Source organism: Equus caballus, chromosome X, assembly GCF_041296265.1.
Source record: "Equus caballus isolate H_3958 breed thoroughbred chromosome X, TB-T2T, whole genome shotgun sequence".
Lineage (NCBI taxonomy): Eukaryota > Metazoa > Chordata > Mammalia > Perissodactyla > Equidae > Equus > Equus caballus.
Genome location: NC_091715.1, coordinates 14270238 through 14289146, shown reverse-complemented (window position 1 = coordinate 14289146; position 18909 = coordinate 14270238). Strand labels below are relative to the sequence as shown.

Genomic DNA, 18909 nt, shown 5'->3' with positions numbered 1-18909 from the left:
TGAATTTTTTTTTTTAAAGATTTTATTTTTTTCCTTTTTCTCCCCAAAGCCCCCTGGTACATAGTTGTATTTTCTTCGTTGTGGGTCCTTCTAGTTGTGGCATGTGGGACGCTGCCTCAGTGTGGTTTGATGAGCAGTGCCATGTCCGCGCCCAGGATTCGAACCAATGAAACACTGGGCCGCCTACAGCGGAGCACGCGAACTTAACCACTCAGCCACGGGGCCAGCCCCCATAACGAATTTTTTAAAATAGCAAACAATACTATGCAGAGCAAAGAGAGAGTAGCACTCTTCCAGCAATTTTTTAACATCTGACCCAACAGAATGTTCCTCTGCTAATTTAAGTCAAAACATAAAAAATACTTTTAATATGCCTGTAAAAGCTACCTATGTGTTATATTAAATTAATTCTGTACTTACAGGGCTCAATTTCTTTTTAACTTACCAAAGTCACACAGTTTCAAAACATCATTGTGGCTGATTAAGAGATTCTCTGGCTTTATATCTGGAGTATCAAGATTAAAGAGCAATTATTAAAAAATGTTCCATGTACTGCTGATTGACACTGTTAGATCACTGTAACGGCCCCTAATTAGAAATATCCAGAGTAATTTGAATTGAAACATATAGCAGTGAAAAGCAGAGTAATACATTTTATGCTGGTGCATAAAAGTTTCAACTAATTTCTTTTTGGAAAACATGCAGACCACAACTTCAAAAATATTTTTTCTCTTTAAATCTTAAAGACATTAATTGGATCTCTGAAAGGAGTGTTAGAATAATTGAATCTAGGCCAGGAACTATTTTTACTTTATAAAATACTAATAATACACATTTTTGGAGATAGAATATAAAATGTTTATACCCACAAGATACCTTAAAAAACACACGAGAGTAAGTAGATAGCATTATATTTACTGTAAGAAAAAATCCATATATTTTCTCTTATGATTTTCTGTATAATTTCTATATTTACATATCTCTTTAGCTTTTCTGTGTGGTTCACAATTATAAATATCTAATCTGAAGCTATACTGGATGAGTCAAGATAAGATTTCTCATTTTGTCCATGGATCTTTTGAAGATGTTGTGGGAGTTGAGGAACAAAAATACACAAAAAATGCAGTTTAATTCTCCCCCTTGAAAGGCATCTCACAATTCTATTTTTAGAATACTTGTCATCTATATCATATGGTAGAGGTGAAAATGGAGAAAGGGAAGAAGTAGGAGGGAAATCTGTAGATTTCAGAATCATGGTTTCTACTGCTAATTCACAACCATTAATTCACTATACATTTAACCAAATCACAGTATCCATATGGAAATGCAGCTAAATAAGTTCCTCATTAATATCCTCAAACTCTAGTATAGATTATTATTAGAATCATTACCCTAGACACTAGATGCCCAGTTGACTTGGAGATCTAGCCACGCCACCAACAACCTTGATAAGGTAACTGCTATGAAAGCCAAATGCAAGAGAAACATAAATTATCTCATTCTAGAAATAATAGGAGTTGGCACTCTTTACATGACCTTTAAGCTGTTCTTAAAGTGAGACTCTTTTTAAAGTGATATCCTTGTGTGTCTGTATAGGTAAATTAAAACGTAATATTCACTTATTTGATAGTTCAAAGACACGAAGTGGATATTGCAACACTTTCTGATAAACGTCTTTTAGCTTCATTATTGTATCTATTTGTGTCCCATTACTGTAAAACTCGGGAATGCAAGAGAGATTATCAGGAGAAGATAAATAGTATAGAGTCAAAGATGGTGCTGAGCAAGTAATTTGCCTTTTATTGCTATAAACCACCCACCTCATGCCAATAAAGAACAAAATAAAACAGCTTATGGAAATATAATCATGGCCTTTATGCAAGGTTGATCATGCCTGCAACCTGCAAACAATGGACACTCTTCACTAATGGGTAGGGAAAATCAGGAGGTGAAGGTTCATACTGGAGGATCTGGGTCTAAGAGGAAATGAGAGGTGACTGTTAATGGGGGTCAGTTAGGGACCACCTCTAAAGCCTGATCTTGGGTTGTTTCACATTACCTGCAGGACCAAAAGGCAATGGAGAGGGTCTTTTCCTTACCAAGTAAGCTTCAAAGTTCACATCTGTTGATTTCCTTATATCACTAGGTGTTTCTACAGTTGAGAATGGATCTGGTTATACAAACACAGAGATCTCACCATAATATCCAAATAAATTTGCAGTCCATCCTTTTGGTAATAAAAAGGGAGACTTGGAGGCCAAACAATGTCATATATCCTGTACTTTCAAAGTATATTTAATTTAAATGGAATGTCAGTGCCTATGGAAATATTCTTAAGATGGTAATATGTGACATTTTATTGTTAACTTGATTTGATGTTTTACTATTTTCCATTTCAAAAATTCCATACTTACCCCGATGGACAATATCATTCTTATGGCACCAGTGAATAGCTTTGATTAGCTGATAGATATAACTTTTTACTTTTTCAGGTGGAACTCCATTTGGCATTTCTTCCAGCAATTCAAGCATATTCTAAAAATTAAATAGGGAGCCATTAATCTCCAAAATTAGGCAGGCCCATAAATCATGTATTAACAATTTTAAAAAGCATCTTGGATGATAATTCATTAAATAAACAGCACAAATTTTTTGTTTTGCTTTTCATCTACAATCTTTTTCATGCTGAAGCAGGACATTGCATTAAAATAAGGTTCTCTTCTAAGAGAAATTCCATTTTTACTACTCCCCAATGCTGTCCCAAATAATAATCCTGTGCACTTTCACTTTCCTTAAAACCTTTCAGGCATCATTTCAGCATAATTTCAAGGGAAAAGCAATCAAAGTAGAGATAAGACACTATAAGGTATAAAGGAGGAGGGAAACAGTCATTTTAACACAGTGCACTGTGCATCTTTAATAGAACTTTGCAATAAAATCAAGCCTTGAAAATATTTCTGGAGGACCTGGAAAACACTCTTAAAGGAAATGATCCCTAAGATTAGCAGTGATCAAAACAATCATTACAAAAATTAAAACAGACTAGCAAATACTGTTGAAATAAAAATTCACAGACCCCAAACAAATCAAAATTCAAAAATTTTAGTGTGGAGTCAGAGACCATTCTAAAATTCATGCAGAATTGTTTATTAAGTAGAAACTCCACTTTAATTCCCAGATCAACCAAACATTCTCCATTCCCTCTGTAAAGCACAAGACTAAGGCCCACAGCAGAATTAAAGCTTATTGTTTGTAGACGACCATCTAGGACAGCACTTCTCAAAGTGTGATCTGTGGATCTCTGGAGGGGGTTCTCAGACTTTGCAGAGAGTCTATGAAGTCAAAACTAGATTCATAATAACACCCAGCTGTTTGCCTTTTTCACTGTTGGCATTTACACTGATGGCACAAAGCAACGATGGGTAAACTGGTGGCACCTTAGCATGAATCAAGGCATTGGATTCTTCAATGCCCCATCCTTGCAGTTAAAAACAAAAAAGCCAGTTTTAGTTAAGGATGTCTTTGATGAAGCAGTAAAAATTATTACTTTTATTAAATTTCAATTTCTTTTTTTTTGCGGGGGGGGTGAGGAAGATTGATCCTGAGCTAACATCTGTTGCCAATCTTCCTCTTTTTGCTTGAGGAAGATTGTCACTGAGTTAACATCTGTGCCAATCTTCCTCTGTTTTACGTGGGATGCCGCCACAGTGTGGCTTGACAAGTGATGTTAGGTCTGCGCCTGGGATCTGCACCTGCAAACCCTGGGCCACCAAAGCAGAGCACGTGAACTTAACCACTACACCACCAGGCAGGCCCTAAATTTCAATTCTTTAGTACATGTCTTTTTAGGAATCTATATGATAAAATGAGGAATACACATAAAGCACTTCTGCTGCATATCAAAGTCTAAAAGTTGTCTTAAGGAAAAGCACTTGGGTAATTGAGTTGCAAACTGAACTAGCCACTTTTCTTGTAGAACACCATTTTTTACCTCAACGAATGACTGACACATAAACATATTTACGTTAACATATAATAGGTTTGTTACTATTATTTTTAAATGAAATTAGTAAATATTTCATATTGTTCAGTTTTGACTCCTAATGTGATAAATATTAATAGATAAAACCCACATAAAATAAAAAGCTCTTGGCGTTCTCAATAATGTTGAGAGTCTAAAGGAGTCCTAATACCAAAAAGTTAGAGAACTGCTGCTCTAATACAACTTGACAATTTTGTTCCCACCAACCAAGTTGTATACACAGAAACAATCAGTTGTTTGTTTATAACACTCCCATACCTATTTATAACAAATGCACTTATTATTTTAATATAATTAAATATCAAATAAACCAATGAAATAATGTTTTAAAAAGAGTTGTTGTTTATAAAAAAACAAAGTTCAATACTTTGGAAAGATTTAATACAGGAAAGCCACTAAACATATTGCCATCTAATCAAAGGTGAACGTAATAACTATAAACACTGGCAAGCGACAGGTGCTGGTGGGGATGAGGATCCTGCATTGAGATTGCTTTGCAATATTTTTAAGCTTTTGCTTCACTTTAAAGAAGCTGACAGACGATCTCATACGTGGTGTGTTATGGGCATGATGTATGCAAGAAAGACACATCAGAACTCCAATCAGAAGATCAATACCCAAAAGACATTGACTTTACCTCTAAAGAGTGGTAAATGAATATATATTGACATGTTTTAAGTTAAAATAAAATGTTTAAAGTATGCATGCATCATTTTTTAACGATTCTCCACTTGAATTGCCTTTATCAATTAGCAAATGCATAGGAGGTCCCAAAAACATAGGAGGAATAAGAGGGCTTTGTAATATAGAAAATAAATTGTATGTCTCACTTCATATTCAATTCTAAATTCCTCAGTGGTAGAGAGGGATGTTCCCCAATATCCATTCTTTCCTTACTCCACAGTAATACAATTTGTAAGTAGATGCATAGGTGCCCAGAATGAAGAGTACATTTCCCCTCTGCCTTGCAGTTAGTGTGGCCATAAAACTAAGTCCTGGCCAATGGGATATGATAGCTGGACAAGGGCCACATCTCAGGGGTGGTAGAGCAGAAAGGCAGAGGCAACCTGGGTCTCCTATGGCTGTGGAGCAGTTACCATACGAGCCTTGTACTGCCTACCTTTGTATTTGTACATGAGGGAGAAAGAAATTTCTATCTTGTTTAAGCGACTGTAACCCTGCGTCTCTGTTACAACCTCCTAACCCTTAAGAGCATCTGTCTCCTTGCCCTCTTGAGACTCATTATCAATCGTTAGGCATTGCCACTGATGGGACAGTGTGATGGTCACCTTCCAATGAAAAACCACAGGACCAGGGCAAGAATCTCAGGTTTGGGAGTCAGAAGACTGGAGTTCTGGTAGCAGCTCTCCCAGTGACCAGCAGAGAGATCTCGGACATGACAAATCATCTGATGATTTCTGGCGATTCTTCCAATTGTTCATACTAAGTTGTTATTAATTGTCAATAATCACCATAAGTAGGACAGAAATAAAAAAGATAAACTGAAATAGATCTGTTGGAATTTTATTATTTGGCAGGGAAAACTGCAAACTGCATAATTATTTTTGACAACTAAAAAATAAAATAAAGAGCATCTGATTTTACAGCAATCCTCCTTTAATAACTTTTTTTAATATCAAATTTGTTTTATTTTGGTGGAGGTCCCTTAGGAAAACACATACATTGACACAGGAAAAGAAACCTTAATACAGGTTTTGGAAAAGAAACATAAAACAGTGCTTTAAAACAACAAAGAGCCCTGCAATATTTTTCAAACTTTGCTTGTAATGAAATTACTACATATATTTTTTTAATTAGAAAAATAATCTGTAAAGGCTGAATTAATTCGAAAGCCACATTATTGGTCAGTCATCTTGGCAACACTGCTTTCCATTTCGTGACGATGGTGGTGGTGGTGGTGACACTGTCATTTATGACATAGAAAGCATCTGGGAATTGGCCCAGAGCAAACACAGACCTCTCCAGTCTTAATCTGCTTTAGATAATAACATAGGAATCTAACAAGAGCCACCTATTTACTCATTAAGGAAACCTCTAAAAGGTCTGCCTGGCTCTAGCTTATTCTACTCTTGGTAAGGCACTTATTTAAGCTCTTGACAATAACCAACTGCTGTAGGCGAGCTACTCTCCAAGAAATTCATAGGCACCCAATATTGATTACTGTAGCATACATTTGCCCTTAGGTCACATCATTAAAATTGTCACTAACAGTGAACAATTTTTTAAAAGATTACTGAAGCAAGTATGCAGATAACGCGAACAACGCGTGCTTTTCTTCTTTTCTCCCATGCTTCCAATTCCTTACTTGTGGTCTCATCTACCTCCTCAAGCCTCACTTTATGCCTCCTGCCACATCTTCTTCCCTCAAAGCCAAAGCACTGGCAATTCACAAAAGGCTGCTTCATGAGCCCACTCATTCGCCACTCCAGGTCTGATTCAGACACCCATCCTACGCTTGCGAGGTATCTTACACATACCTCTATCATCCTGTACCATCACTGTCAATTTACTTGTCTCTCCCTCAGAGGCCATGCTTAGCTTTAATTAAAATAAACCAAGTCTAAACATTACTTGTTTAACACAGATTCTAACACTTCAGAAGCCAAATCAATATACTATTGAAAGTTAAGATTATCTCTGTACAGTTAAATTGTATAAAATCCTTCAATATATCTCAGGACTTCTAATGATTATGGATAATATTTTCAAAGTCTTCCGATTATGAGTACATTGACAAGTCATACTAGATAATACTACTTCCTTGAAGAGTGTCAGAAACAGCCCTAAATAAAAGAATCAGGCAAATCTCCATAGCGTCGACTAGTGACTTACTTTTTCAACATACTCAAACACCAAGTACAATTTCCCCCGCCGACGAAAGGCTTCCTTTAGCTCCACAATGTTTTCCTGTTTGAGAGTACGAAGCATTTTAAGCTCTCGTAAAGTCGTTTCCTTGACTTCTTCATTTTCTAAAATGTAAAAAAATGGTGAATAGAATAAAATTAAAGCTTTCAAACTACTGTTCAAAAAATTCTAAGAACATTGAAAACATAGCAATTTCACTTCCCACTTTGAGTACTTCTGCATAAAAAGTCCAAGGATGGAATATTAAATATCACATTTTCTTATTGAAAGGATCAAGAACAACAAACTTAAAGAAGAAAAGGCTTACTTGACCAGCATGAACCTAATTTTCTGCCTCTATTTTCTTATACTCCTCAGGGTAAAGTGTATGAGTAAAACACAGACTTATAAATATGACAAATGACTCCACTGTCATTTTAACTCTAACACTACATACTGGTGAGGGAGTTTAAAAGGGTAAAAAGGCATCAATGGTCTCTGTGTGCAGAGCAGCCTCTGGGCAGCATCTGTAGCAGGTGATGTTTTCAAGTTTGGCGTAAAAGAGCATTTCATTTCTCAGGTTGCATGTAAGTCATCTTAGTGAACAGAGGTCATGTGCCAGGCACCCCCAAGGCAGCTCACCATCAAGTCACAGGGAATTTTTAGAGTGTCTGATCTCCTCTCTGAATAGCAGCTACTGTCCTGCTGTGGCATATCCATCTGTCCATCCCAGATGCTGTAGCTGTACTGTGCTGGAGAACTAATGCTGAACCCATATACCCTTCCGTATCATCAACTCCACTCATGCTAACCCCCACACACATGGAGGAAGGACAGAAGTCACAGTAACTCTAATGGATTAATTGGCAGGGAAGCAGGGAACATAATATTTCATTTTAAATAAGTTTTTATGACAGCTTCAGATTTAGCCGGGAAAGTCTACCTACCATATCTATGCATGTATATAGTAGGATACAGGTTCATAATCCCTTATCTGCAATTCCAAAACTCCAAATATTAGTCTAAAAACTGAATGCTTTCTCTAAGTTTATGGCAAATCTCTTTAGAGGCAAAACCTGAACTGACATGAGACCACTTGCAGTCTTTGTTTATCCCACTTAGCAGGAATATTCGTATGTTGTGCTTTAGAAACAGTATCTGATTACAGGGTACTAACATCACATGCTCTATTTCCATTCTAAAATCCAAAAGTCATGAATTCTACAACACATTTGGCTCCAAGGTTTTGGGTAAAAGGTCAGAATCCCAGATTGAGAGTCTAAGTTGTGTGACCCTCAGGTTCAGGCACGTCTAGGGACGAAGAAAATGGAGTTTGGGGAAAGGGGTAAGAAAGATTAAGATGCCTTCTAGGAAGAAATGCTTCCTAAGCAAGACACACAAGAGGAAAAAGCCTGAAGGGGCCAAAGCAGGAGGGGAGATTCTAAATGCAGTGCCAGGAGTACTTAGATTATTTTCTATCCCAGCCCCTCTCCCAACCCCCATTCAAACTGAGTTCAAAGAAATTAGACTATAATAAAAGCAGGGTCTGTGTAGCACCAGAGGATCCGTGACAAACAGGGAACATGAAGTCAACACTCCTTTGTGAACTGGTTACACAAGTGAAATATTCTCCCTACTTCAGCAAGAAAATTGTTGGAGACGCTGGAGCCCAGACTAGGAAAGGGAAGAGAGATACTGCCCATCCGAAGGCAAGAACCAGCAGGAGCAAAGGCCTACAGCGGCATAAGCAGTGAACCAGCCCACATCAGGGGGTCAACTGGGAACAGGTACTCACAGGGCCCATGGCAGGGGAAAAGAGCATGAAACAGTGAGGGCCACCTGGCAGCAGGGGGAATGCATGGCAATGTGATCAGGGGACTTCCCAAAGTGGCTGAGAGGATTGGGGGGGAGGGGGCAGAGGTCCAGCTCTTCTGCAAGTTGGGGCTGAGCCAGAGGTGGTGTTTTGCGACTGTTAGAACTGCCTTTAGTCCTCTGAAGAAGGCTAACCTGCCCCTCTGTTAGCCCATCAGAGTTACTCTCAAGGTTGGGGTAATCAGACTAAAATCCACCTATCTCTAAGACACAGCGTGCCACACAGACCTCAGCAAGAAGCAAATGCTCTTCCAACGAGGAAGTAACTCAGCAAGAGACAACTCATGACCTGGTCCCTGTCTGTTTTCCATCCCCATCCCCATGCCATGCCCTCCTCCTCCTCCTTCACCTTAGTCTTTCAGTTCCCAAAACAGCCTCAAACTTTGTTTTTCAACCTTAGGGCCTTTGAACTTGGTCCCTCTGCCTAGAACTCTCATTATACTACCCAGACTCTACAGGGCTGGCTCCTTCAGGTTTCAGTTTAAATGTCACTCCTCACGAGCCTGGCCCAGACCACTAAACCAAAGCAGGCCTCCATTCCCATTATTCCTTATCACAGTCCTCTGAACTTTCCTTTCACCAGTTTCATTTCTGTATCTGTTTGCTTACTGGTTTACCATCTGTGTGGCCACTCCTGCTAAACCGAGAGCTCTAGAAGAATAGGCCTAAGTTGTGCTGTTCAGCAATTCACAGCCAGCCATGGAGCACTGTACCTGCCACAGAGAGGGGATGAAGAAATACTTCCTACCCAAATACTTGCCCCAGTGCCCTGAGGAAATCTTTGCTCATATGTGGCCAGCTCTTGCTCCCTTAAGCCTTAGGGGAAGCAGCAATGTGATGGCAATCAATAAGCACTTTGCCCTCTCAGTTTTGAGTGCAGTGCTTTCAATCTCCTCCCTCTAGAACTTTGAAAGGGCAGCTTTTCAGGCAACAAGACAAACTGAATTTATTTTCCCCTCTTCACCTCTGCCCCTGCTTATCTTCTACAGTATGTGATTAGGAAAAATGGAGGTCCCCAGAAGACTGATAGCACTAAAGGTCAAGAACACATATATATTGAATCATTAACAGCATCCATAAGCTATGCTGGAGCTGGGTACAAATAAGTGTCGCAACAAAGTCCACAGTAAATACAGCTGGTGTATCTTTTCTAATCAACTGCTTGGTGAATTCTTGGTGCCCAAAAAGCCACTGAAAAAAAGGGAGCTTTGTATTATTAGCAACTTGTGGCAGTTTCACTTTGTTTAACAGATAAGGCCACCTCAGAACGGCTGAAGCAGGATGGCTTTAGTAGAAGGAACAGTGGAGTAAGATTTGGGAGACCTGGACTTTGAATCCTTTTACCCACCTAGCACTGTGACACGTGACTATGGGCAAGCCACGGGCATCCCCCCGCACACACCCTAAAAAATCCCATGGCCTTTTCCAAATCTAATAATCTATGATTTCTTTTCATTAAAATCTCATTATGAGCCTAAACCTCATTAAATTTTGGTACTTTCTTATATATACATCATTCAAATCTATACTGACTCTACCTAACAATGGCTATAGAGAGAAGAAAAATGAATCTTGAAAAAGCAGCTCACAAAATCACCTAGCATGCAGTGCCAAAGCCACCTCATTTAAGCAGGCTATCTTTTATGAAATGAAGACTTCTCTAATTTATGCCAGTCATAGTTATTAAAAGTTGAGGTAAGTGGGGCTGGCCCCATGGCCGAGCAGTTAAGTTCGCGCACTCCGCTGCAGGCGGCCCAGTGTTTCGTTGGTTCGAATCCTGGGCGCAGACATGACACTGCTCATCAAGCCACGCTGAGGCAGCGTCCCACATGCCACAACTGGAAGGACCCACAACAAAGAGTATACAACTATGTACCGGGGGGCTTTGGGGAGAAAAAGGAAAAAATAAAAGAAAAAAATCTTTAAAAAAAAAAAAAAAGTTGAGGTAAGCACTTCAACATTAAGATTGTAACGAATGGGAACCGGCAGGAAGTGGAGTTATTAATTCCCTAAGTGCAAACAAAATGGTCTACTTTTCATTATTTCATTACTTGGTATATCCTGTCAATTTTTTTGTCTCTCTGAGAACTTTTAAGGTTCCTGGCCTACCTTGTACATTATGATGAAAATTGTGGCACTAAACGATCAGCTGATGGGGAAAAGGAATGCCCATTCCACTTACACATGCTTCTCTCCTCAGAGGTTCAGAAAGTAGCAAAGCTCTTCAGTGAGGCAGTTTTTTTAAAGGTGGTAGCACAGCCCACTGAAGTGAGCACAAAAATCCCTGCCTTCCAGTTGAAATAATCCCGTGGGTTCTTTATTTAGGATAGGCTCCTCCAGTTTACAAACGAAGAAACCAAGTCTAGAAAGAGTAACTTTCTCAGGGTGAATGAAGGGAATGTCACACTGAGTAGAACACAGGGACATAGACGACATGGTGTAAGGCAGCGAGTGAGCTTTGGAGAGTGAGTGGGAACACCCAGGTTCAGGTCTAGACTCTGTTACTGCTTAGCTGAGTGGCAAAGCAGCATGGTGTGTGCAGAAGAAAAACTCAACAAAGATCCTGGGGTCTGCATCTTAGTCCCAGTTAATCACATGCTAACTGTACAGTTTTGGGCCTTGGGTTCCTCAGCTGTAAACTGGAGTTGGGGTTCTACCAGATGATTCTGAAGGTCCTTCCAGCTCTAAGAGCTGGTACTTCCATGCGATTCCTGCTTAAGTGCATGCTGGTGGATCTGGTCATCAGTTACTACTGAGGGCGTTTGGCTTAGTACAGGCAACCCTGACAAAGTTATATAAGTTCTACTGAGTGAAGAATAATTGGTAAGGTAGAAAAAGGACACTACGTAAAAAAACTAACCTACTTCTAAGCTTGCCAGTTAGGCAAGTTAACATATGTAAAAAATAAGAAGGAAGATTCACTAAAGAAAACAACTTTCAAGAAGAAAGATCACAAGGAGTAAAAGAAATGCAAAGATAAGTAAGTGATAAAAAGAGAAAAATCTAAAGATTAGCAGAAACTCTATTGTAGCTCTATTTTTAAAGAACTGTGGGCTTAGAAAAGAAATCTAGAAATAGCTGTAACCTACTTTATGAAATCACAAACCTGACATTCTTGTATAGCCAAAGAGGGCCCCCCATATGGACCTATAAACAGGTACAGTGGGAGCAGGGGAGGGTGGTCAACCCATCCTTACACAAAACCATAAGGGTACCATGTTTGAGTCTAGTTGCCCCGACTGAAGAAGAAACATCAACAGGAGGACAATTAACATGGCCAGGGGAGTGGAATGGTGGTGCTGCTGTCATATATACCAGAAAAAGATGAGAACCCTTAAATCTTCCGAGATGAAGGCTAAGTAAAGCCGAATGTAAATTTATTAAATCATGAAAGGTGCAAAATGTTCACCAAATCCTAGAAGAATCCCTGACGTTTGAAAGAGACTCATTTTGGACGTTAAAAGGAAGTGTGGTGAAATCATGACTAGCCAGAATGCTCAAGCTTAGTTATTGAATTCTCTGTTTAACCAAGGGTTGGAAAGTTTGTTTCAAGGTCTCTCTTACAGAGAAATCAGGCTCTTGAATTTAAGGACCAAAGATTATGAATTCTTGTTTTGTTCCATTATACAAAATAAGAAACAAAAGTTACCTCGATCCAGAGATCACAATAGAGCTTTCTAGTGTTTGGGTGAAAATAAGGATGAAATAAATTGAAGGAAAGAATGGATGATCAGTTAAACATTTTCTCATGATTAAGAATAAATACGTCCATTCCAAGAGAACAATATTTATTTGCATAAAACATAAACAGCAGCAGGATATGAAATGCAAGCAATTTTATTTGATACAAAAGCAGACACAAGCTAAATTCCATCTTCACCGTAGACTGTTACACAGCTCCCTGAGAGGCAGCCTCCTTGCCATGTACTGAGGCCCACTGACAAGTAGGGAGGATCCCTCCCTACCCCATCACCTGCAAACTCAGGGAAGGACTGAAAAGTCCAAAAAAGCAAAAGCTGTTGTCACATCAGAAGATCCAAATGTACATCAAAAATAAGTTCTAGGCCACAGGACCTCCTCAAGTAAAGGTTGAACAGACAATGTTTTTAAATCTTGCTGGTCCAAAGCAATCTAGTCTAAATCAGGGATCTTGGATTATTTAATAAATTGAGGCTGGCAGAAACTTATATATGTGTGTGCATGAGAATGATGATCCAATAGTGATAGAAGATTAGAATATCTGAACATCAAATCTCATTGTACAAGATTAGAGTTATAGGAAGGGTAGGAGAATTAGGCTAAATTTATCATTATACATAGTCTGAAAAGTACCTTTTAACTAAATAATCTCTAGAATCTTTTTGGTCTGTGGTCATTTTTCTAAGAAAATCCAAATACTGAGCAGAACTAATTCTATGGAGACTTCTGGTTGGTTAGGTGTTTATTATTAATGTTTCTCTGTGCAAACCTACATTAATAGACAAACATAATACTATCACTCAGGGTATCATTAAGAATTTATTATCGAGACTCCACATTTATGATAATGTATAAAGAAGCAAAAGTCATCACAACAAGAAAATATTGACGAAGCAATCTCAGATAAAAATGATATCACTCAAACATTTCTTCTTTTTAACAGGAGTTTTTATCCCCACCCAGTATGTCAGTCTTTCAGGAAGAATCATAGGCAAAGCCTCTGATAAGTGATCTGATAGAGTTACATCAGCTAACAACTGGAGGATAAAAACCGACAAGGACAAAGAAAGACAGGAACACACAAAAATGAAGAGTAAACTGACAAAGCTTTTCATGTATTTTTTTTTTTTAAAGATTGGCACCTGAGCTAACAACTGTTGCCAATCTTTTTTTTTTCCTGCTTTTTCTCCCCAAATCTCCCCAGTACATAGTTGTATATTATTAGTTGTGGGTCCTTCTAGTTGTAGCATGTGAGATGCCGCCTCAACATGGCCTGATGAGTGGTGCCATGTCCATGCTCAGGATCAGAACCAGCAAAACCCTGGGGTGCCGAAGCAGAGCACGTGAACTTAACCACTCGGCCACAGAGCCGGCCCCTCATGTATTTTTTAATAACCCTCTTCTTATCGTGAAAGTCATTCACTGACCTAGCCTACAATTTTACTGTAAAAATTGTCCCTCCTCCCCAAAAGACTTGATTCTTTCTTCTCAGAAATGGTACATAGTTGCTATTATAACCTAAATTGTGTTAACTATAAGATAAACTTATTTTCGTAATTTGAGTTTCATTTTCCCAACTTAAAAGTCCCTATCCAACCTTTCATTTACTATAAAATTTTGGTTCCCCTTTTAAATAGTGATCTATTATTCTGGGATAATAAGGACTTCTTGAACTAAATAGTAGTCCACCTTAAAATGTAGTTCCAAAAACGTTTTACACAAATTTGTGGATACACATGAATTTAACAAGAAAATAGGACATTATCATAATCTCTTAAAGCTAACAGAGGTAATATATACTCTTATAAAATATCCCTTAATACAATCACTGTAAGAATACTTGTCTGGCTTGAACGTGGGTCAGACCAAGTTCAGATCCTATTTCAGTTTAACAATGTTTTCATAGGATTATTTTATTATCTTCACAAAGATTTTTAAACATTGGATTTAGAAAAGTCACTATCATAATATCAAAAGAGTATTTGCAGAGTAATAAAAGAGATTAATGAGAGCTATATGACAATAAGGGCAATATTATCATGAAACTCTATTTTTTATTATAATTGGCCTGACTGAAATTGAAGATGATAAATTGATTCAGAATTAAGTGGTTTACATAGGGGTTGAGTGGACATCCTCATCTGTACTAGACTATCTATGAACACTTCACACTCCAAAAGGGTTGTTCACCACTCACGTTCCCTTACTTTCCATCAAGCAAGATACCACTGACAGGAAGAAAAGGGTAAAGACAGAAAAGAGAGTATAAGATCTCCCAGGAGGAACTGGAACCCGTAAGAAAGTGTGCCTAGAATAGGATTGGAACTAAACACTTATGAATAATTGGATATGTCTTCAGAGTCGATCACAGAAGTGTTTAGGAAGTGTCCCTCTGGAAGTATGTACAGGCATACCCACGAAGGTGTCTATCTGCAAGGTGGGTCGGGGAGAAGGCTGCATGCCTGCGAGGTATGGTAACTGATAATGCTTGGCAGAGACAGGGCAGAGTGGATTCATGTTTTGTCAGCTCGGTAAAATAAGGGCTGATCAAATGTTTCCTATAACGTCTAGACTATTCATACACTCCCAGGATGCAACAGCTAGAAACAATCTCTCTCTCCTCGAAATTATGCAAATTCATTCAGACACTGATTGCTTTCTACTCTGTTTTACTGAATTTACTTACAGATCTTAGTTCTACTAATAGGTCATAAGCTTCCTAAAAGTATCCGCACCTGATTTACCTTCATAGCTCTGACAGCACCTGGCTCAGCGCTCAGTGAATTTCAACAGATACACTCTTGATTGCCACTCTGAAGGTATCATTAACACAAGTACAAATATATCACTTAATTGAAGCTAAAAATTAGTATGCATAGGATAGACATTGTGAAGAATACGTTACTTAGTTTTTTTAAAAAAAGCAATGGCATACGTGGCCTAGATTGTACTGCTTTTCAAAAATTTGATGACAATTATTATTTTTAGTGGCAACAGACGCTTGATGATGTGCCTTACAAGATGAATGCACAGCCAGAAGTCTTTATACACATGAGAAGGTTACGCTTTGATCTACTGTTGCAACCACTCTTTTTCAGTAGATCTCCACTTTTCTCTTGGCCACCTGTGGTTAGCCCAAAGCCCCTGCTCAAAGAGCTCATTTCCAATGATCTCATAGTGTGCTGGCCTGGGGCTATTGCTTCCTGTTAGACAACATCATTTGAAGCAGTTTTGTTTTGTTTTGTTTTTAGAACAAGCTAAAAGCATTTTTCCTGCCTTCTCTTTGAGGCTGCCAAGACAACGGCTGCTAAATGTCCCAGCTGATGTGCATGTGCTCCACATAACCAGCACATCAGAGTTGGGTTACATCAAACACTGCTGGATCTAACCCAGGACTTTTTGTTATTTAGTTTGCTAAGTCTCTAAGGTAAAGGTGATGAAACTGTTCACAAATATGAAGGCTGGTGAGTTACAGTACTCAGTCAATGTGTGCTGATGAAGGTAGGCTAAGACTGCTATTGTCAAATTCCAATTAGATATGGAGGTTGATGCTATGCTGGCGCCTCTTACGCCTGGAGAGCTATTTTTCGAATGGCAGGTTGTGACTCATTAGTGTTGAAATCAATGTATTTGATGCCACAATAGGCATTTATATGAATTTATATCAGCAGGAAAGAATGGAAAATGGAGAACCTCACATTACTAAAATAAAGTAGTTCTGTGACGCTTCTGCTTCAGTTATATATAGGACGTTATGTATGTGGATAATGAGTTAGGACATAAAAAATATTTCTACTGTAGATCTCTGTCAAAAAAAAAAAAGGAAAAATGCTGCTTAGAGATTTTCTAAAGGCCATGCGTGTCTTTGTGGTCAGTTTTTCTACTTGGCTATCTTTGGATGACCAATAGTCTAGATTTAAAACCTAATGAACTACTGAAATGCTTTATTTATTGTTTTTGTACATTACTTTTTTAATACTTTATCTTAAATTTTCTTGCCCAGCATAGGGTAATTTTAATACTCCATTTGAAATGGTCTGGACGTGTGACCAAGGCCTCCAACTATGGTATTTCTTCTTGAAAAGTTTTATTCTCCCAATAAGCTATTCTAAATATAAAATCACTCCCTCACTACTGTCTACCAACCACTCATCCTTGAATTTCTAACTGACCAGGAACCGGAGAGCACAGTATTCAATACTGAAGCCTTTCATACAGCACTCTCTACTTGTGTGAACCCACAGAAGTATTTACTTCAAATTAGTTTTCTCATTTTAATAATATTTAGGAACAGCTTAAATAGTACACCTTCTATCAGGCATTTGAAGCAAGATTTCCAATATCTTAAAATACAAGATGAGTTTTCTAATATCACGTGACTTGAAAAGATTCACACAGTAGGAACTAGATGTTTCAAAGCAAAGCATGATTATAAATAAGCTATATTTACTTTCTGAGATTGAGAATTTAAAATCTCAGGAACAGAGTCTGATCAGCTAGATCCCATCTCTACCACATTCTAGTCACAGAAACTAAATACAGAAAGAAAAAAACCCATATATATACCTTCACTGTCCTTGAATTTCTTGATTGCCACAATTTCATGTGTTTCCTGCAAAGGAAAAGAGGCAGAAATAAGTCATTCTCCAGTGTTTCCAGACTGGGAATCCCAGTTTCCTGGGCGTATATTCTAGCACAGAGCAGCAAGAACCCGGAGAGTAAAAAGCAGATCCTCCTCCTTCTCAGTCCCTCATTTCTTGGTCCCAAAATTCTCTTTCTTACCACCCCGCAGACATTGTCAGGGAAGGAAAAGGAGAAGGGGGAGGGACTGGGGGACAAAGAGCAGAGACCGTCAACATCTTCAGGCTACACAAAAGTGCCAGGATGAGACAATCACCAGCATCTCTACTGCCTCTGAAACCCAGGGACACATTTTAATTGGGCTTCTACGACCAGAGAAAAGGCTTCTACAATACCTAGTAGTTGCTGGTAACAGAATGCCTCTTCCAATTCTCCTCCCTTCACTTCCCTTTTCCTAACAAACATAACTAGTTGTACACCAGCTATTCCCTATTGAAAGTCATTTCGAATCCAAAGTAGGATAAACATTTACCACCAAATACTAAGAACCACCTTCCCCCTGCCCTTATTTAGCTCTCTTAAACTAACAGAAGTGGTTTGTGAGCAGGACTCTACTTTAAACTGAGATATCACAAATCTATTCTTTTTTTGTCTTTTTTGGTTAGAGGAGAAGCAAATGAGGGCTGGAAAGAAAATGAAAATGCTAAGAACTAAGTACCACTAGGTTAAATAACTCACGTCTAATTCTCATCAATAAAAGGAATAAAAAAGCTTCTGGTAAAAATAATATACAGCACAAATTCACCCATTTCGAAAAGCAACCAAAAATCACCAGAAAGGTGCACAGTTCTTTCTTGAAAAAAGACTCATCACCTGATAGGCTCTGAACGCATCTCAGTGAGAGGTGAGACCTCTCCAGGGACTGAGACATTGGGGGCAGCCATTATTGTGACCTAGTACAGGCGAACTGACACAGACACTGGGAGACTCCATTGGAGTTCTTCCCCTGGTCTGTTATCTCAGGGGTCTGCCCCACCCACTAGAGTGCCAATTTAACCCATCTCAGCCAGGGAAGGCAGCCCACCCTAGGGACTGGCTCCACCCAATAGCAAGCTCTTGGGCAATTTGTCAGCCTGTATAGACTAGGTGCTTGGATGATGTGCAGGCAGGCAAGAGGGTTCGCCTCTCGGGGGCAGGGCATGTGCAAGGAGTGTGTAGAGTGTGTGGGGGCCTCTGCAGTGGGGTGACGAGGTCTGCTTTAGGGGGTCAGGACATATGCATGGGCCAGGACTGTGTTGATGATATGTATGGACCTGAGGGCCGTGGGGCTTGTCAGCGGCAGAAGACCTGTGTTTCTGAAACGGCCATGTAGGGGATCAGCCCCACTCAGCTGCAATTCTGAGAGAGCTGACAACAACCTTGCAGGCTGGAGCCCTACAGTAATTGTAAGCCCTGAGCCTAGCAACCAGACAAGCTGGAGGCCCACCCACTTAAGAGAAAAACTGCAACGGGAATGTGCTATTAGACATTGCAGCCAACTGTACTGGGGATTCCCAAACTCGATAAACTGATGAAGGGTCCATAGTAGCCAAATGTAGCTGAGCATTACAACCAGCGAGCCAGGGGGCCAGCATAGCCTCCCTGGGTACCTGCAGCAAGAACAACACTGCCACAACAGACAGACACATGTAGCCCACACAGGGGTAACTCCTGGAACATTTGGAACTGGTGACAAGAGGGAAGCACACTGCTAGGCCTCATAAGGCATCTCTTACATAAGGCCACCTCTCCAAGATCAGGAGACATAGCTGACCCACCTAACACACAGATATAAGCACAGAGAAAGAGGC

The 18909-nt window shown here is 39.2% G+C and overlaps 1 protein-coding gene across 12 annotated transcripts in view; it reads right to left on the bottom strand.

Moving 5' to 3' along the window:
• CDKL5 (cyclin dependent kinase like 5) overlaps positions 1 to 18909 on the bottom strand; it is a 202334-nt gene that overhangs the window by 67135 nt on the left and 116290 nt on the right. For all 12 annotated transcript variants that reach the window (XM_070258222.1, XM_070258224.1, XM_023633569.2 and 9 more), the window contains 4 exons: positions 17045 to 17090; positions 6896 to 7032; positions 2415 to 2535; positions 446 to 505 (listed from right to left, as the gene is read on the bottom strand). In XM_070258222.1, coding sequence (XP_070114323.1) covers positions 446 to 505; positions 2415 to 2535; positions 6896 to 7032; positions 17045 to 17090 — 364 coding nt within the window. The remainder of the gene's footprint in view (positions 1 to 445; positions 506 to 2414; positions 2536 to 6895; positions 7033 to 17044; positions 17091 to 18909) is intronic.